The sequence below is a fragment of the Scatophagus argus genome, chromosome 16, assembly GCF_020382885.2.
Source record: "Scatophagus argus isolate fScaArg1 chromosome 16, fScaArg1.pri, whole genome shotgun sequence".
NCBI classification, from domain to species: Eukaryota; Metazoa; Chordata; class Actinopteri; family Scatophagidae; genus Scatophagus; species Scatophagus argus.
In genome coordinates this window covers 20,323,745-20,343,836 of record NC_058508.1, presented here as the reverse complement: position 1 = coordinate 20,343,836, position 20,092 = coordinate 20,323,745, and the positions used below count along the sequence as shown (strand labels likewise).

The 20,092-nt window shown below is 44.8% G+C and overlaps 3 protein-coding genes across 4 annotated transcripts; 1 reads left to right on the top strand and 2 right to left on the bottom strand.

The window, feature by feature from the left end:
* The first annotated feature begins 479 nt into the window (after positions 1-479).
* Positions 480-4,775, top strand: ifi35 (interferon-induced protein 35). The gene is made up of 10 exons (XM_046414173.1): positions 480-597; positions 910-935; positions 1,195-1,272; positions 1,687-1,845; positions 2,658-2,774; positions 2,847-2,991; positions 3,351-3,460; positions 3,550-3,733; positions 3,904-4,010; positions 4,132-4,775. Exons 2-10 carry the CDS (start codon positions 921-923, stop codon positions 4,345-4,347), a joined length of 1,131 nt encoding a protein of 376 aa, XP_046270129.1. The 5' UTR covers positions 480-597; positions 910-920; the 3' UTR covers positions 4,348-4,775.
* Positions 4,776-5,259: 484 nt separating this feature from the next.
* bcat2 (branched chain amino-acid transaminase 2, mitochondrial) lies at positions 5,260-14,530 on the bottom strand. Its single transcript, XM_046414172.1, has 11 exons — positions 14,087-14,530; positions 11,911-11,982; positions 11,259-11,459; positions 10,854-10,964; positions 10,343-10,462; positions 10,031-10,194; positions 8,142-8,284; positions 7,865-7,950; positions 7,434-7,574; positions 7,262-7,336; positions 5,260-6,864 (listed from the first exon to the last, which is right to left on the bottom strand). Exons 1-11 carry the CDS (start codon positions 14,102-14,104, stop codon positions 6,823-6,825), a joined length of 1,173 nt encoding a protein of 390 aa, XP_046270128.1. The 5' UTR covers positions 14,105-14,530; the 3' UTR covers positions 5,260-6,822.
* A 171-nt stretch (positions 14,531-14,701) lies between these two features.
* Positions 14,702-18,633, bottom strand: hsd17b14 (hydroxysteroid (17-beta) dehydrogenase 14). Of its 2 annotated transcripts, none has more exons than XM_046414176.1 (9): positions 18,423-18,633; positions 18,283-18,321; positions 17,598-17,695; positions 17,216-17,282; positions 17,029-17,120; positions 16,207-16,311; positions 16,034-16,101; positions 15,546-15,642; positions 14,702-14,989 (listed from the first exon to the last, which is right to left on the bottom strand). In XM_046414176.1, the coding sequence occupies exons 1-9, from the start codon at positions 18,502-18,504 to the stop codon at positions 14,843-14,845; spliced, it is 795 nt and encodes a 264-aa protein (XP_046270132.1). In that variant the 5' UTR covers positions 18,505-18,633; the 3' UTR covers positions 14,702-14,842. The 2 variants fall into 2 exon arrangements, with proteins under 2 accessions (XP_046270132.1, XP_046270131.1); XM_046414175.1 differs by having other exon boundaries at positions 18,520-18,630.
* Between the last annotated feature and the right edge of the window lie 1,459 nt (positions 18,634-20,092).

Sequence of the window (20,092 nt, the reverse complement as noted above, 5' to 3'; positions counted from 1 at the left end):
AGTCGAGAGTGTTTTTAATGAACTTTTATTGTCGTCTCTGCCAAGTAATTCATAAAAAATGAGCTGTGATGTGTGTTCAACTGGATTACTGATCTAACTTCTACTGGTGAAAATCTATTTGAAATAGGTTTACTAAATGCTTTTGAGAGGTAAAAAAACAAATGCGTACCTGCAGAAGTGAAAATAATATTTGTAGGACATATAAGTGAGTGTACAGGCTGTGTTATCGCAGGATGTGCTGACGTGAAATCGATCTTTAATGCAAATTTTCATATTGAACAGGCTCTCAATCAAATGTCTTTATGCACAAATAATTACATGATGAAATTAGTAAGAAATGTTTACTTCAGGTGCACAACACTACCTGGAAACGTTCAAGTTCAGCATCCTGCGTCGCGTAGGATGGACTCACAAACTCATTGTTTACATCAAAGAAACGCGAACCTCAATGAGACCCGATCAGACGTCTCATCAACCGGATTAACCGGAAACACCTGTGTCGGTGTAGCGCCCCCTGGTGGAGACCAACAGGCGCGTTCAGGACTGATGGGGAAAAAGAAACTGAAACAGTATGCGACTTTAATTCGCCCACAGCAGGTAAGCTCTCATCTTCCTTTTGACAAAAACTAACAAACTGAAGTTCAGTTGACAGGATTAAAGTTAACATCAGTGCAGGAGAAACGTGAAAGTTTTGGCTGTTGTTGAATTTGACTTCTTCACAATAATTATTCACAAGTTAGTTTTTAAAGCTCCAAAGAGTCGCTGAGACGGCGGCTCGTTCATGTGAACGCATTATTTCTACAGTTTTAGGTTTAGTTTTACACAGTCTTTGTTATCAATCAGCACATTTAACACACTGACTTTGGTTGACTTCATGCTGAACTTTTAATATTTTACGAATCGTTTCAGATTGATTCACCATGTCTTCAGAAGAGGTGAGACGTCATTTTGTCCTCTTTTTGTCCTTCGTTATGTTTTTGGAAATAAATATCACACATCAGAATTAGTAAAATGTTTCTGGTATTTTCTCTGTGGGCTGAAACGTTGTCGAAATGCTGTTTTGAACCACTTTCACTTTAAAGATTATTAACATACCTCACAGCAGCTCGATCATTAAATTAGATATAAAATGATGAAAAAATGTATTGTTTCCCTCCACCAGCTCCCCAACTCAGGCGTGTCTTTGTGTTTCAGGATTTCTCCCTGGTGGACATCCAGAAGCCACCGGAAAACACGTTGGAGGGGGTCAAGGCCTCGATCAGCAACTACAAGGTGCTCAGGCAGTCACCAGGCCGGGATGTTTTCACTTTGAATTCATTTCCTGTCCCCGATTCACGTCCGGAAGTCACGTGGCCGTAAGACCAAACAGTTCACGTGTTCTACCCCTCAGCTGTGGTGCTCTTCACCATCCAGACAAACCCGAGATTAAAGTATTAAAGATTACGATGCGATTTTGAAATATACGGAATATAAAGATGTCGACGTAAGTGCAAGATGTTAGCGGGTAAAAGCTTAGTAAAAAGCTGTAACATTTAATGTAATGCGGTTTAACTTCAGTAACCTGTCTGACCCGCTGCTCGGTCCAGCTTTAGACCCACACGAACTGCCATTTGGCGTCTCGGTTGTGGATACTCGGGCTGAATGTGGGGGAAATAAAACAGGAAAACTCTGCTCGTTTCTTCACAGAAAAAGTACGAGCAGCTGGTCCAGGAGCAGAAGGAGCTGGCCGCCAGGAGGGACGACCTGCGGGATCTGGCCGAGCAGTTCAGGCAGCGCACCAAAAAGCTGACCCTGGGTCTGAGAGAGGACGAGCTCGCCTACGAGGACCAGCTTGAAAAGGAGAAGGTGTGTTGCTGGAGCTCCACCGTGCGGCAGGCACGGAAACCAGCCGAGTACACATTTTAATACACTTGAATGTCATCACTTTCTGATTGCACTTCGCACAGAAATGTCGTACTTTCCACTACAGTGATGGTGGCCCGTCAAGCCTCACAAAGCGCGTTTCGCAAAATTGTCCAGCTACTCCTATAAACTGCCAAAGGGTCACAATGCAAGACCCGAATAACCTGAACAGTTTTGAAGTATGCAAAAGTTAGCACAAAAAGAAAACGAGCTAAAACAGAATGTGCCTCAAAGTGCCAAAAAGAACAAAAAGAACAAAAACATAAGTTCATTCAGGGTTAGACTGTATGACTGCGTCTCATTAATCACATTTACATAACACACAGTCTGTTAACATTTATTTGTTTGACAGTTTAAATGGATTAAACCAAAAGAGCATACATTTGGTTTAATACATTAACCCTAGAACACTAACGTCGGGTGATTTTCACCCACACAATTTTGAAGTGATCGAATTTTACAACCAAATGAAGGGATGTGTTGATAATTTCGACCAAATGTGTGCTCAGTACAGCTGTGAAAGAAAAACCAAGAGGTGGCCACTGTGTGTCCTATATGGCATGATGAACGCTGGTGTGATAAACTGTATTTTATCCGAGATATTATATCGGGTAGAATATACCCAACGTTAGTGATGGTGTTACTAATTTTAACGTTAGTGTTCTAGGGTTAAAGCACTACTAAAAAGGCATTTGCTTCACAAAGTCTGCTGCTGATCGGACATCACGATAGCTGAAGTCTTTGGTCTCCCGCAGGCCACCGTGAACCAGCTCATGCAGGAGGAGGCCGAGCTGATGGAGGAGATCCGGAAGGCGGAGGCAGCCCTGGAGGAGGAAGATGCCCGCAACAAACTTCTGAAAGAGCAGGCTGACGTACGTTTATCTCCGACGTCATACGGCCGTCGTCCACCACACCTTCAGTGAACCTGAACCTTTTGATTCCAGGTGTTCACTGCCGTACCTGAGAGGGCGGTCGTCTTCAGTGGGGCCACAGCAAAGGTAGACGCCACACAGAAATTTGACATGGATGCACGGATAGTTTACCCGATGGAGGGGGGGACGGCTCTGATTACGTTTGAGGAAGAAGAAGGTGAGCTGATCCACAAGCTGCCACCCCAGTCTCTTCGTTGGTCTGGATTTTCCACGCACTCCTGTTTGTCGTGCTTTAATCAAGCTACCGGGGCCTTTTAAAACCACAAGCTACGACATGTCGAAGTAAATTTAGCCATAAGATTGTATGCTGGAGTGATTTTATTTAAAAACTGGGGCTGCAGGGTATCTACGGGTGCTTTTCAAGACCTTTTCAAGATAATTTCTAACGTTTTTTCATGCCGACATGCTTAACTAAATGTATAAAATTGTATAAATATTATATCTGCATAACATGAGCGTGTTAGCATATTGATGAGCCTGTGAAGTCCTGATTGACTGTGTTCCCTATGTCCCCAGTGGCCAAGAAGATCCTGAGCATGAGGGAGCACAAGGTGGATCTGGGAGCAGAGTGCAACATCACTGTGAAGGCCAGGCCAGTCAAGCTGATGGTGCCCAGTCTGGTGGAGGTAACGACGAGGAGCCGAAATCTGAACCATTCATTCAGTCTGATCTTTATTTATTTCCTGTGAGTGATCTGTGTCCGTCTGTCCCACAGATAGACTCCAAGGTGTGTCCTCAGCGCATATTAATCTCCAACCTGCCCAGGATGGATGCAGAGATCCTGACGAACAAGCTGGAGATCCACTTCTCCAAGAGGAAACATGGAGGCGGAGAGGTGGAGGAATGTGAAATGATGCCTGACTCATGGACGGTGGTCATCACCTTTGTGGAGAAAGACGGTGAGCGAGCTCTGTTCTCAACACTTAATACTGATGGACTATTGAGTGTTTTACATGGGAGACTCGGTGGGAGGGAGTCCACTTTGTGAGTGTCCAGAGCACTGTAGACGTAAAGACAAAATCTGAATTCAGACGTGCATATTGGCTGATGAAACTCTTTGTGCCATCAGTTGCCAAAGGTTTGACAGATACAGAATACCATGAAGTGAAACTACAAGACAAGATGCACCGAGTGAGAGTGACTCCGTTTCTCAACGGAAATATTACGAACCTAAAGGTAAGGAGGAAAGAAGCAGCTTTCTACTCTCACATTCTCTATGACTTTTGGAATATTTTTCAAAGTCGGTCCAGATAAACGTCCAAACCCCTGCTGCGTGTCTCTGGTGTTTCCCGTCCAGACCGAGATGAAGGTGTGCCCTCGGACTGTGATGCTGACGGGAATCCCTGACGTCATGGAGCACGAGACCCTGCAGGATCTACTGGAGATCCACTTCCAGAAAACATCCAACAGCGGAGGCGAGATCGAAGCCTTCCTCTACAACCCGCTGGGTCAGGACGCCTCGGCCCTGTTTGACACCGTCTCCCAAAACGTAGGGGAGGAGGAGGAGGAGTAGGCGGTAAACTTATTACTGTTGCTCAAAAAACAAACCACAAAACACTCTTAAGTTCAGGTTGGATGTGAAGACCGGATCCATCCTGCCAAAAAGTCTTACCTTTGTGATGCAGGACGATATAATCCAGGGCCAAGTAACAGACGTGTTTCTTAGTATCGAGAAAACAGAACTAATCTCTGATGCCTGTCAGCATTTATCAAATTATAAAACTTAAAGCTGTATATCACAGAGTATATAACCTGGTGTTTCCTATATAGTTACTTAGATATAAATACAAGGATGGCAGTGACATATTAAGTCTAATCACACTGATGTAATAACCTCATTAATCAATCAGTAATAAGTTTCATTCCATCAGAGTATGAAGGACCTGCTTTAAGATGTTACTTTGTATTTGCTTGGTGCAATTAAACTGGTGTGTGACAGGACACAAGTTTTTGTTTTCTTCAAACTGATGAGGAAACACAACAGTTTGGCTGTTTAGATAAGTCACTTACTTTCTGCTGGAGAGAGAGAACGTTTGGTGCCACTTCACAATGAGGCTTCGCTCGCGGAGGATTTCTGGATGGTTTTATCAAGCACGAAACACATCAGATAAAAAAGGGCAGCAGTGAGCCCACAACCTGTGACTTTAACACGGATTAAACCGACCACATGAAGGAGTGTCGCGCTTTCGAGGTGCCGGCGGGTTGGTTTATTGTATCTGAGCTAAGCCAAACGACCACAGCTTCATATTTAATGTCAGAGTGGTATCAAATCCAATCATATGTCTGATTCCCGACATGTTGAACTAGTCTTTCAAATCCTTAGAAGAACTGCAGTAAGTTTATTTTTGTGAACATCCAAAAAATTACAGCCGACGTAAACTGAAAAGGCCTCAAAACGCAAATCGACTCAAGTAAAAACCAAGACTGAACTCACGAGCAGGTTTATTGTAAAAACATAAAAGTAAAAGTGACACCACATTAAAAAAAGAAACTAAATCTAAACCAGCTAAATCTGCAATGAACAAAATGGAAAAACAAAACACCAACTAAAGATCCACAGAAGAAGAAGAAACCAACAGACGGAGGCACTTGGACACGGAGAGGGACAGGATGTGTGAAAAATAAAAACCTGTTCAAAGGAGAACACTGGTGACACAGTCAAGTACATTGGAAGACAGTCGGCCTGATTTCAGATCAAAACAAAAAGGGACAAAAATAATAATTTAAAAACCTCTAAAATAAGGGCACAATCCAGCCGTTTTCATAAGGATAACACACAGATTAGTGCAGGAGTAACTGCCAGTACACAACAGTCATGTACAGTATCTACACCTTCCGTCCTCCAACCGTTTGTGCGTGCCAAGGTTCACCGCAGACCTCGTCGTTTTCAATCGCAACCAGTTTCTGTGCAGTCGTTATTCTCAAACAAACACGTACGAACCCGACATCAAAGCAAAGTGCAAACTGCGGCGTCAACGAGACGCGGCCCCTCGGAGACTGCGGCAGTAATCCGTTACATCATCACGTACACGACAGTAACACGACGCATCCTATGACGCTTCACTACGCACGCGGAACAGTTTACCGTTTCGGAGAAAACACCACAGGTTGTCGCAAGTAGTACAGCTTATTAAGTTTTTCCTGTTGGAAAATACATTTTAATACGTTTGTTGACGAGAAACAGCACTTAGAAAGAGTGCGTGCTGCCAAGAGGCATCTACTGTTAAAGGGGCAGTTCACCCAAAAGTGAGAACTAGATATCTTCCTTCTTACCTGTAGTGCTTTTTATCCATCTAGAGTTTTTCTGTGAGTTGCAGACTCCAAAGCTATCCAGACAGATAAACAGCAGCACAGGTAAGAGGGAGAACACGCATCGGGTGAACTGTCCCTTTAAGTCCTACACACATTATGTAACTGCTATATTTAAACATATATTGCCTTTTATGTCAGAAATGTCAGTTTGTTTCTTTTCTTGTAAATGCTTGAATGTAATGTAGTGGAAAATGATTGAGTGCTGTTAGCTATCGATTCACTGGTGGAGCTGAGTGAATCAAAGGACAAACACCTGAACAGAGTGCAACCTTTGAAGCAAGCTGACCCAAGAGGAGCTTTGAAAGCAGTCAAAATGCTACTCTGACATCGCCAAGGCATCGATCAACTCTTATTTTGCTGGGGGGGGGTTTTCTGCCGTCTTTGTAGTACATAACCTGGAGGTTAAGGGTCAAGTCAAACATTGCATATTGTTGTTCATATTGCTTTCCAAGCCGAGCTGTTATTTTCCAACCACCAACCGTATTCCTGTGAGAGTCCACACGGAGAGGAACGTCTGTAATATTTGGGCGAGGAGGCGGACGGAAAAGGCCGTCCGTCTCCTCGCTGGGCCAAGTGAGCAGGGGTGCATCGGTGGGTTTGCAGGCGGAGTCTGTTGGTCGTCCACACTGGACTAACGGAACGAACCGTCGATTCAACTGGCGTGCAATATAGCCGATTACACGACCAGCGGAGCCCATTCACTTGGCGTGCGTCCGTACTGAAGGGAGCAAAAAGGAAAAGAGAAAGTTAAATTTGATGCCTTCATAATAAGAAGATAAAATAAATCAGCTGTCATATGAAGTTAAAATGGGATGCAGACCTGCATAGGATTAACGAAACAATTTATCAATAATTCTACAAAAAAATGATCTGTAACTAGAGGACAACACCTTGGAGAACCGTGACGGGCATTTTATCACCGTTTCTCTTGACATAAACTAATGAATAATCGACTGGCATTAACTGACAATGAAAATAATCAATAATTCAGTGTTAATTCAGTCACTGAAGGTTAAACTAACATTTGTTCTCTTTTGCTGCCACTTGGAGGCGCCAGGCTTCAGGTTTTTCTGTAGCAGGTTTTAAAGAAGCCCCCCGAACTCGGCTGCTCCTACCTGAATATCAGTAAGCTCTTTGTGGAACCTCTTCGCCAGGTACGGACCGTTCTGCATCGTCGGGATCTGGTACGTCTGAGGGAGGACAGGGTCATTCAGCCCACACATTTCACCACAATAATTTACAATCCGTGTCATGTGGACCAGAAACCCGACAGGTGAACCCTCCTACCTTTCCTTTGTAGAGGAGGCTGCCCACAGGACAGACGACGCAGGCCGTCCCTGCTCCGAACACCTCCAGGATCCTCCCGGCATCCAGAGCCCCCAGCAGCTCCTTCATGTCCATCGTGCGCTCCGTCACCTTAAACTCGCCCTGCCGGACACACGGGAAGCAATCGACACCAACACGAGAGTTTAATGGTCGACTGCAGCGGCAGCGAAGGTGTCACTTCAAACAAAAGAGCGATTTTCATTCTTAGTTTGAGTCAATTGTAAGTGTGCAAGATGCAAAATGATCAATTATTTCTTCTTTTCTGTTCAGCTGACGTGTGTGAGAGAAATTCAGGAGAAATAACGTGCTAAAACATCAGTGAATATGAACTAGCACACATCCTAACTGATGTGAAAGATCTGTGATGTGACTGTGATTATGTTTGGTCTTACCCAGTCCCTGGCCAGGTCCAGCAGAGACTGTCTGGTCACTCCTGGGAGAATGATGCCATCCAGAGGAGGAGTCACCAGCTCCTTCTCTGCAGGCAGACAGGCAGACAGACAGACAGACAGACAGACAGACAGACAGACAGACAGACAGACAGACAGGCAGGCAGACACAGCTGGTTTTATGTCAGTTAAAATAAGGAGATGCTCTAAGATTGCTATGAAGAGCGTTTCAGAGTATTTCAGTCACAGCAGAGGAACTGAAGACAGAACAGGGTCTGACCTCCGTTCTCGTTGGTCCAGTAGATGAAGAGGTTCATGGTGCCGACCTCGGTGATCTCCTCCTGCTCGCCGTACAGCCACAGGACCTGCTGACAGCCGCGCTTCACCGCCTCGTTCTGCACTGCTATCGTGGGACCGTAGTTACTGAGGAGAGATGAAATGACCCACACAGAGGGCCGAGTGTCAGGACGGCAGCTGGGCGGGAAAAGGCGAAAACCAAGCAGCACTTTGGCTTGTTCACAGGTGTTTTTAAACAGGGATTTTCTGAAGTATCTCAGGAGACTTAAGATTGCGAACATCTGAAGCTGGGAGGCTGTGACATTCAGGTGTGTTTTTCCTCCCTCGTGACGCCCACAGACGAGCGTTTGTGCTCCGACGTGGGTTTCGGCTGAAACATTAGTCACTGCTGTGTCCTGCTGTGTCGAGCACACAAAGCCTCCTCTCACAGACAGACAGTTTAGCATCTGCCAAGAAACTAAAAGATGTTCCGAGAAATGTCCAGCGCCGCCTGGGACTTCTGGAAACATTTCTTCCTTCTGACTGCGAGGATTTCAGTAAAACAATGAACAATGCAACTCACAGATAAGACAAGTGATGAGTCATGCTGAACTGTGGAGCTTTTTTAATCGATTATTCAATACTGGATTTTTAGTCACCAGGGAGGCAACAAAGTTGACAACAAGCTGACAGACCCGCAGCCTGGACAAATCGCCTCAGTCAGTTTATCACGTTAGGTATTTTAGGATGTTCCACAATTTCGTGACATTTATGGACACTTATGGACAATGCACTGCAGAAATAATTTAGTTTGCTAAATTATCATGATGGTTCCATTACCTCGTTTGTCCACCAGAGAGCACTGACAAGATGAGTTTTCTAATGTATAAAAGTTCTGCTCCTCATGACTCCGGGTCACAATGACCAAGCAAAACCAAACCAAAGGGATTCGTATTACATCGTTCATGTTATGTGTTTGTGCTCAAACTGAACTAAAAATCAGCTAATATCAACTAATCAACTAATATCTGGCACTGAAAAAAGGAAAAGGGACTTTAAATTCCCCCGACCGTGCGTGAGTCTTTCACAGAGATTAAATAAACACAAAGCCACCCTGCAGTCCCGTGACTCCTGCTGGCTTAGTGAGAGGAGTGTGTGTTACACAACCACGCTGTAGCTGAGCAGGTGTGACTTTAGATGATCAGACTCGTGTGGCGGCAGGCCTGCGATGACATGAGCGCTGACAGTATCTGCATGTGTCTGAGCTGAGTCGACCTGTCACAGCTGAAAAAAGCTTAATGGTGGCTCCTTTCCATGAGTCCTACTGTGTTTGACTTGTTGAAGTGGTCTTATCAGTGTTTGTTTTTCCTCGGTGTTTAAATACACCTCGTGGAAAACCTCATATCAGCTCTAACAGACGTCTCACATGCACCTGCCGACATTAATATTCCGTTCTTTTCCTGCTGCGATCGGACAAAATGTCTGTGTGTCTGTCTTTACTGGCACTGACGTGACGCTGATGCCAGCCAGTTCTGGGCCTGTCTGTCCAGGCTTCAGAGGCAAAGTGGCAAATCCACATAGTTGAACTCTGTCCAGATCCACTGCTGAATACAAACACACTGCAGAAACTCCACTCAGCCGTGACTGTGGTAGGAAGCAGGCGATTCTGAAATGAAGTCTACAGATCACTTCTGTTTTTTACTGTTCTTCTCAAACAGCAGCATGCGGTCCGAGTTTTGTAAGCCACGATTAGCTCTGTAAATTCTTAACCTCACTTAACGGGAAGCAACCACACAAACACTGTCAGTGTTCTCATGACGCCACAGGCTGCACTGCACTCCTTCAGTAAAGCAAAGTGCACCTGCAGTAAGAGAAGAGAGACACCAAACTCACCCTCCCATCTTGTAGGCCCCGACGCCTCCCTTCCAAGCCCTGACAAACGAGGGGTCTGCCAGCAGAGAAACTGGGTTGAAGGACCCTGTGGCAAAGTAGGGTCCTACTGGGCTGATGATGACAAAGATCATAGCCTTTCCTGCCCGGGACACGCCGAGGGAGGGCTGGAGGAGGGAGGAGGAGGGAGAGGATGGGACAGGAACTCAGTGACAACAATGAGAGCAAGGAGGATGGTTTCCAACCACATTTAGCAGCCGCTGATTTGACTGTTAAACGACAGTGTGTGGTTTGTTTGTTCACTCTGAAGCTCACTTCGGTTCCTATGAAGGTGGGTCTGATGTAGAGGCTGGCATCCAGGGAGTAGGGAACCCAGTCCTGGTCCACCTCCACCAGCTTCCTGATGCACTCCAGCAGTTCACCCTTATCGAACAGCTGCAAAGAACACAGAGGTTAGCTGACTTCATAGTCTTTCTTTACTTGTGCTACTGCATGTTCAGCTAACATGAGTAAATCTGACATGGCCGCCTGAGTCAAAATATGAACCATGAGGTCCAGATTTCCAGTCTGGGATGTCAACTTTCATCACAGCTGCTACAAGGTGTGCAGTTTGCTCAGGACCAGCACAGGAGGGTTTTTGCCACAGTGACTTAGTGCCATCACCACTGAGTTTTATAGGGCGTTCAGAGTGAACATAACCCGGTGCCAGTGGGAACGAGTTGCTTCAGGTATCAGTGACACAATGAACCCAAACACAGAAACCTGGACCACATGAAGAATCCTCAGTGAGGGATCCTGGAGTGGACGAGATGGAGTGCGAACTCACAGGCAGGGAGCTTCTGTCAGCACTTCGATGCATCCTCTCCATGTTCAGCATGGGTCTGAACAGGCGGATGTGGTTGTCGACTCCGCGAAACGCCTTCATGCCTTCAAACAGCTGGAGGGAAGACAAAAACAAGCTTTTTATCTCTGAACAGAAGCACACTGGAAGGTTTCTGATATCACGAGGTTCAAACACCACGTGGACATGTAAAGAAAGTGTCTCCCTTCAGCTGAACGGTCACAGTGAGTTCAAGCCCAGTGTGGTTAGTTACTGACCATCCATATACTCATAATTATTTTGGTATGACAGTGATAATCCATCTACAAGAAATACAAGCCCTTCAGAAGTTTGGTGTAAAATCTTGCATGTGTTATCAGTGGAACTACAGCAGGTGGAGCTACTACTCACCTCTACGGAGTAGTGCAGGGCAGAGCTGGCAGGGTGCAGCGACAGGTTCTGGAAAGGTTTGATCTGAGGAGCCTCCCAGCCGCCCTGCTCCGACCAGTTGATGGTCAGCATGTGGTCGGAGAACTGTTTTCCGAACAACAAGGTGGAGGGGTCGGGCTTCGGCTTGCACGTCGGGTTGCGTTCGATGACGAGATCCGCTGCCTGAGACGGAGACGGACGACCGAGCCGGAGACGGGAGGGGGACAAAGAAGTAGACAGGACAAGAGCAGAGCAGGCGACGGATACAGTGATCGTTTTTAAATCGTCATTATTGACAGAGCATGCTTTAAATTAGTTGAGAGTTACACAGAGTCGGTCGAGATGTGTACACATCTGCTCAATTAGAGACAATTAATCATGTGCAATTACACTGAATTAAATAATTACAACAAGCAGACAGTGAGGGGAACACAGAGGAGGGGAAAGAAACTTTAAATTCCACACAACTTGTACAAGTCGAAGAGACAAACTTCACTTCCTTATCTCCATAATGAGCAGTTAACACTCTGAGACAACACCTGCAGGCAGCTGCAGGCAGGCCAGACTGCCAGTCAGGCTGGCTGGAGATGACGCAGGCCTCACCTGACGAGGAAGAGAATGTTTGTCTCATTACCTTAAAGGAGCTGGCGAACCGCAGCGAGCCAAAGGAGAAGGGGAGGGCCTGAACCAGTCGTCCATGGAGTGCCTGCAAATGAAACATGACAAAGCGCTTTGCAAGATGACACGCGCATGTGGCAGTCAGCTATATATAGCACCAGTCATTTAAAGGTTTAACCAGACAACTTGGTGAAAAAGTGTATATGAGAGGCGCTCAAAGTTTGGACGACTGCGTCTCGATTCAGCGAGGCACGAGAACATCCATGAAGCAGGATTTGTTCTTGGTCTGGTAGAATTCAACAGTAAAGACTCACTGAGCTCCAAACGTGCTTGCAGAAGAAGCAGACCACTTAATCTGTCTCCTGAGAGCCAACAAAGATCCATTTTTCCTGAAACCTCCTTGACCACACAGCGTTTCTTTTCCCAACGCAGTTTAATTTTCAGATTAAAGTGCAGTGCTGTCCAGGGAAGTGCAGCACTGACGACACAACACCTTCTACCAGTGGTCAGTCCTCGTGTGACTTGTTAGGTATAGCGCATGCATTTCATGTCACGCTGCATAACGCTCCACTGGTCTGCAGGCCACACTCTGAGACCCTCTGCTGTGGAAGATCTTCTCTACGTGTGACGACTATTCACTCAGCCTCAGGAATACACAGGGACGCCCTGTCCGACATTTTGTGGGTGTGTGACTCTGCACCAATCATTCTGCCTGCAGTTCACAGTGTATAGCTGCCAACACAGGTCTGCAGCCGACAGCTGGTGCTGAGTGCACATGCCGTATGCAGGCTACTCTGCAAAGTGAGGAATGCGAGGTGAGAAGCTACTTTGCAACTTGTGTGGCTGACAAAACAATCACAAGTCAGGAAAAGGTGGCTCTAATAGCCAAAACACCCAACAAGTCACCAACTTGGACAAGCGAACCACAAGACACCTGATACAATGACTGCAAAGCAAGTAAAGCCACTTCATGCTCCTGTTACTGCCTTTCCTTCTTCAGTTTGCAAATGGCTGCTCTGTCCACGCAGTTACACGCTTGTAAACCGGATTGTGCTTTCACAATCCCCATACATAATCTTAATCTGCCATTGTGCTCCGTCACGACGAGTTCCCGGTATGTTTGACTTGACTTTACTGTGAATCTCAAATACTCCTCGGCATCAAACCAACCACAAGTCATGCAAGTGGCCTCATGAGGACATCGCAGCTGTGATGCGTTACTAACTCCTACAAAAGAAGTTGGACAGCGATTCTGGCGCAGGAGCCCATGTGCATATGACGCAAGTTTAGTCTTTATTGCAACCCTGAGTATGCGGAAGGCAGCCCGTATATAACTGCCGTGAGGTTTGTGCGATTCTGGTGCAACAAATTTGATCTTCTTTTCGGTTCACTTGGACCCACAGGATGGAAATTCACTTAGCGAATGCTAGTTAGCATTTGTACCAAGCGTTAACATCAGACTCTGAGCCAGCAGCAACGTGAATAACGTAATCAATTACAAATGTGAAGTCTGCATTATAAGCAGAATGAGATAATAAACGCACACATTGCACTTTACATCTGGCACATTCTGTAAGTCTGCGTCTTAAAAACCTGAGATGGGTGGGTGCTGCTTTATTGCAGCCACAGGCCAAATTCAGTTGAAGAAGCAGACAGTTCAATGAAAACTTGCATACAAACTATACTGAAGCATTCTAACGACTAGCACAGTGACAACGACTCATTCTTCAATTCGGTGCACTAAGAAGCTAACGAACATCTAACTGGGTTGCCTGCCACCATCCAAGAATCCAAGACATAGGTAGTTTTTTTAAAAAGGAGAATTTTACAACATCACGTCTAAATTATTGACTGGGTGTTGGCCGAATTCATTATCGAAACTTGAATATTTATATCAGGCCTTGAGTTGAGAATTGGCAAGTGTTATCTTCCGCCGACATACAACACAGATTTAGTTTTCAGATTTCAGCGCGGGGTTTGGTTGAATGACCTTCCCATGCTGTGCTGTTTTGCCACCGTCGGTGCTGGCGGGACGGACACATCAGTCTGTGAAAAACAGCCCTAGATAAGGGCCTCGTTATCTTTCTCTGTCATTACCAGCTTACCTATCGCTCATTTAGATGAATCATTTACCCAGATAATCAGTGAAAAGAGATAACAAACAGCTCACAGACATTATTCAATGAACTCACCGTTCGAAGGGCTGCCATCTCCGCTACGTAACAGTGATAAACGAAGATTATTTGTTCGTGTGGAAACACACACTCAGCTCAATGTCAACTTGAGTTCCGCTCTGAAATACGAGACGCCGCTCTGCTGAGGGGAAGTCAGAAACCTCCCACACTTTCAAATTTCCCTCAAGGAATTTAGTCCTTCGACTGAAACACTTGAGCTGGCTAGTTTGTAAATCACCCTAAACCGTTTTTGAATATTTTGTCATTTCCTTTATGTTTTTTTTCTGGGTTCATGCGTTAACATCACCTGGACTGTTCTGTATGAAGACACAAGAAGAATGAATGAAAAAAGCCGCAAATTAATTTAATTTTATGCAGTCATCGGTTACCGGTCATTTGAAAGTATATCTCATTCAGGAAGTTACTGGAGGCGTGACAGAAAGCGTAACATCTGATTGGCGGCTACCAGCAGACAGAGAGAGGAGGAGGTTACTTAAGGTCGGTGAGGTTGATGCTGATTGGTCGATCGATGGGGAGTGGCGCAGGTCTTGTTATATAATTGGACAGGCCACGAAACGTTGCGCTTGCTGACCTCAGCCAGACAATTTGCTCATGTAAATGAATTAAAACTTAGTCAGTAAAAATTTTTATTGAATAAAAAAATCATATTTATATTCATGTAGTATTGATTTAAGAAAGTAAAAGCTGAACATATGTATCATCTGCAACTGAACAAATGAATGTTCCAAAACCAGGAGGACGTTTGGCAGAAGGTCAGGATGGGACCTGACTCTTGAAGCCGTAGTTGAGTTCAGCTCCACCGCTGAACAGCAGGTCTATCCCGGTGCAGAAGGTCGCATCAGCAGCGAGATACAAGGCAGCCAGTCCACACTCGAGCTCAGTCCCCATCCGGCCCAGCAGCTGTTTGAGAAGAAAAGCCGTCATTTGTCACTCCTGCTGCTGTTCCCACAGCGGCTGCTGCTGTGAAATAAGTTTCAAAACTGGCTGCAGGAGCTGACATGTTCTTTAAGACTCCATGCAAAAGAAAAGAAAAAGATTCCCTCATTTTAATGAGTGAAAACTACTGAACAACGCAGACTTAACATATGCTGTTTTACTGTATACTGTAGGTCAGCTCAATTTATGTGAATGACTAATGTTAAAATAATTTCTGCTCCTCTGGTCTTTCTAGAGAACAGGATGTTCAACTCCATACGCTTTTGTCACAGTAAAAACTTTACTCACAACACCTCAGACACAAAAACACAAAGTCTTCAGAACTTCATTGTTATTTACTGTTATCAGGGCTTTGTGGTCGAGTTGGGAGCCTTCTGTTGTATTACTGTGCTGCATTTTATTTACTCGCAACTCATCCGTTAATGCTGGCGGAAAAGAAGAGTTCGCAAACACGTCTGTTTTCTTCCACAAGTCCTCAATAAAATCCAAACCCCGAGTGGGATCCACTGTGAGAACTCACCTGGCAGTTTTCTCCCACCTTAATGGCTGCCGCAGCGTCTGGAGTCTGTCCTGCTAATTCTTCCCACAGAGGTGTCAGCACATTACCTGGAGAGATGCTGCGAGACGAAAAGGTAACCAGTGCTGTACAGTTCTGAGGTACTTGTACTGTACTTCAGTGCTCCCTTTTTATGCTAGATTGCATATTCAGAGGTTACTATTTTATACTTTAGCTGTACTACATTTAACTGACTGAAACTGTTACTCTCTCAATGAAGATTTTTTCTTGAACATGTTATAAAATACTCTGCATTTTTACAGATTAAACCACTTGTGCCTCATCTTTTAGGCTTAGGAACCCTTAGAAACAAAGGAGCTCACACGGTTTGGCCCAGATAAAACTTAATCTGCACCACATTTAAATATAAAAGTACTGAAAGTGAAATCAAAGGTCTAAGCCAGGAGGAGGCTGAGGAAACCAGGCTGGACACAGGAACCAGTTTGGCTCACCAGTTGACTCTCACATTGTAGCGACTCTCATCCACAGCCATGGCCTTCGTCATGGAAATTATCGCCCCCTTGTGGAGAAAAGATCACATTACAGGACACTGTTGCTGTCTCTCGAGGTGAGATTGTTATGGCCGGTGAAGAGTGGAGGCTGGTCACCTGGGGGATTGACTCACCTTGGTGGCGACATACGGTGCGGCGTCTTTCTGACCGATGGTGGCCACCAGACTGGAGACATTAATGATGTTTCCCTGACGCTGGCGGAGGTGCGGCAACGCATACTGAGGACAGAGTGAGACCTCGAATGATTTCAAAGATCCTACAAACACACTTATGAGTCTGTGGAGTCTGAGGGAGATCAATGGAAGCAAAGGAAGGTCGCGATAATCTGAATTTCATAAGAACTTGATAATGTCACGATTAAATACTTCCTGAAGTATGAAGTACCGTTAAATGTAAAGCACTGAAGTAACTTAATGCCTGAATTCAGGTTGTTTAAAATCCCCTTCCAGCTCAGCTCCTGTCAATACTGCGATTTCAAAAACTTCACAAATTCAGATTTTTGTTAAAAAAACAAAAAAACTTCATCACGTGACAGACAGAAGTTCATCTGATTGGACAGCAGTCTCAACAATTCCATTCTGTCTCCTAAATTTTCACCCTGAATCCTCAAATTTCTCCAATTATTTCTAAATTTATTATTTATGAGTTTCTAGATGTACTAATTTAATTTTCTGTTTGGTATTTATTTTTACATTTCTTCATGCCTTTTGCTTCCTTATGCGAATGATGGGCCTGTCATTCAATAAATAAGTATAAATAAGAGAAAAATTAAATGAGACAGTAAATAATGGGAATTGATACAAAGATGACTAAATCCAGAAACACATTTAAAAAGACACATCAATTTCAATATCACATTTTATAAATGAATTAAACCTTTAATTATTATTATTTTTGTTCTATTTGAATATATTGATTCATTTATTTATTACTACCTTAGAAGCCACGAAGTAGCTGATGAGGTTCAGATTCAGCAGGTCCCTAAACTCCTCTGCTGTGGTGTCATCAGTAGGTTTATGAGGTGGGTCTGCAGAGGGGAAGAACAAAGAGATAAATGGCAAACGTGCCACAAGGCTCTTCATCACCACATCTGCTGGAGGGAATAAGAAATGTGCGACTCACGCCACCCTGCATTGTTGACCAGGCAGTCAATGTGTCCATAATGTTCCACAGTGAAGGCAATCAGTCTCTGTGGAGACACAGTCACACCAGTTTTGCAAGCCCGAGAAACCAGTTACAAACAAAAGAGCATCACCCAGCAAAACAAACACAAGCTGGAGCCAACACACAACTGGCTGGAGTCAAAGTCTGTGAATTGTTTCACAAGCTCCAACTAGATTCTGGCTGTGGCTTTCCAAATGTTTTGTTCAGACGTGTGGATCCTGGGATCAGAGTCGACGCAGTGATCGCGCAGGTCTTGTGAACGTGACTAGACTGTGCCATAAGGAAACTTTTAATACATTCCAGTATAACCAGACCAGTGACACCACAGCTGCCCTTTTACCTTGATATCATCCTCTTTGGAGACGTCACATGGGACAAATTTGCATGAGCCTGGGCCTGCTTTGTTGAGCTCAGCCTCCAGAGCCTCACCTGCAGCTCCTGGAAAACATGGAAGATTATGGTGAAACATCCATCCATCCATTTTCTATACCGCTTATCCGTCAGGGTCGCGGGGGAGCTGGAGCCTATCCCAGCTGACTACGGGCGAGAGGCGGGGTTCACCCTGGACTGGTCGCCAGTCAATCGCAGGGCCAACACACAAAGACAGACAACCACACACTCTCACACTCACACCTAGGGCCAATTTAGAGTAGCCAATAAACCTAATGTGCATGTTTTTGGTATTGTGGGAGGAAGCCGGAGAACCCGGAGAAAACCCACGCAGGCACAGGGAGAACATGCAAACTCCACATAGAAGGGCCCAGACCGGGATTCGAACCTGGAACCCTCTTGCTATGAGGCGACAGTGCTAACCACTGCACCACCGTGCCGCCCATGGTGAAACATATCACTTATATATCACTTCACTTAGAACGGTTGTATATAGTGCAGATCCACGTGCACATTTAAAGTCATATCAAAGAAGTGTCACATGTATCCCAAAATGTGGAAATACACACTACAAAACTGAATGCAAAAAAAATGAACAGAGTGAATGGAAATGAAACGTTAATAAATACACTCACCACCTCTTGCACAAAACGTCACTTTGGCACCATTCTCCACTAAAAACAAGAAAAGATGCAGATTGTTTAGTGCGCCACTTCCTGCTCTGATCACAACAACTTCAGTCAAAATAAACCACAAATAACGATAAGCACCATACCAAACACTCTGACAATCCCTCTGCCAATCCCTTTGGACCCGCCAGTGACAATTACAACTTTGTTGTTGTAGCGGAGGGACATTTTGTCTGACGCTACCTGCTGTGCCGCAGAGGACGAGCAAAACAAAATTTGTTCTCAATTCGCTCGGATATCCAGGAAGTCTGCGCCTTCCCCAGTTCATCCACCTTCTCTGATCATCACCGCTTACAGCCGCAGTGTTTGTGTTAGGTTCAAAGTTCCACAAAATCATTGGGTCTGCTCTGCTGCCTTCAGGTGCTATTAGAGGCGAAGGGAATCACAAGTTCACTCAGTAACGTGGGTGATTAGAAAGCAGATTAGAAAGCAGAAATTTAGCAGTCAAAGTGTGAACTTTATTAATTAAAGAACATTAAAAACGTATTGCCACAGCCTGTTAAATTACATGAAAACTCTTGTAGTGAGAGACTAGAGCTAGCAGTTGTCTGTTTCGGCTAAAATGCTAACATTAACATACAGAACACACTCACAGTGATAATGCTAATGTCAGCCTGCTAACGTGCTGCTTGTGGCAATATAACTATGTTTAGCAGGTATAATTTGTACCATGTTCAATCTTAGTTTAGCGTATTAACATGCTAACATTTGCTGACAGGCACTGAACACAAAGTACAGCTGATGCTTAAAATGACAAACTAGTTTCAAATTAGTTTAGCGAATATTTTGGTCATAAATCAAAGTGCTGGAAAAAAACACCAATCTGTCTGGTAGAAATTGAAATATTGCACAGAGTAAGTAAAAACTTTGACCTGGAAGTCAGGAGGTAAACCAAAGTCATCTGCAGACCACAAATCTCTACACAAAATTTCATAACAATCCATCTGATAAGTGTTCAAATACAATATTTGGACAAAAGTATTGGGACAGCTGACCATCACACCAGCAGGGACTTCAATGACGTCTCTTTCTAAACACACAGACAGCTTTGCAGCTCTAACAGCTTCCACTCTTCTGTGAAGGCTTTCCACAACATGTTGGAGTGTTTCTGTGGGAGTTTGTGCCCATTCATGCAGTAGAGCATTTGTGAGGTCACACACTGATGTTGGACCAAAAGGCCTGGCTCACAGTCTCCGTTCCAGTTCATCCCAAAGGTGTTGGATGGGGTTGAGGTCAGGGCTCTGTGTGGGCCAGTCAAGTTCTTCCACACCAAACTCATCCAACCATGTCTTTATGGAGCTTTGCTTTGTGCACTGGGGCACAGTCATGCTGGAATAGAAAAGGGCCTTCAACAAACTGTTGCCACAAAGTTGGAAGCATAGCATTGTCCAAAATGTCTTGGTATGCTGAAGCATTAAGACTTCCCTTCACTGGAGGTCAGGGACTGTTAAGGAATCTCAGATGGTGATTAGACAGGAAGTGGGCGGTGGTGCTCATATGTGCAGGGGAGGAGACCAGGAGGTATTTAAGAGGCTGTGTGCTCTCCACAGACTCCCTTTGTTCCCTGCCATGCTGCCACACCAGTAAGTTGTGCTGTTATCTGGTCCTTGTTTTCATGATGCTGCTTATATTTGAGTTTATTTTCCACAATTCAGTACCATTAAAGTAACTTGGTTGTATATTAATTGTTTCTTTATGTAGATGGGGTGATATAGAGCAGCACTCCCCTCATCCTCTGATGGATGCATAATTACAT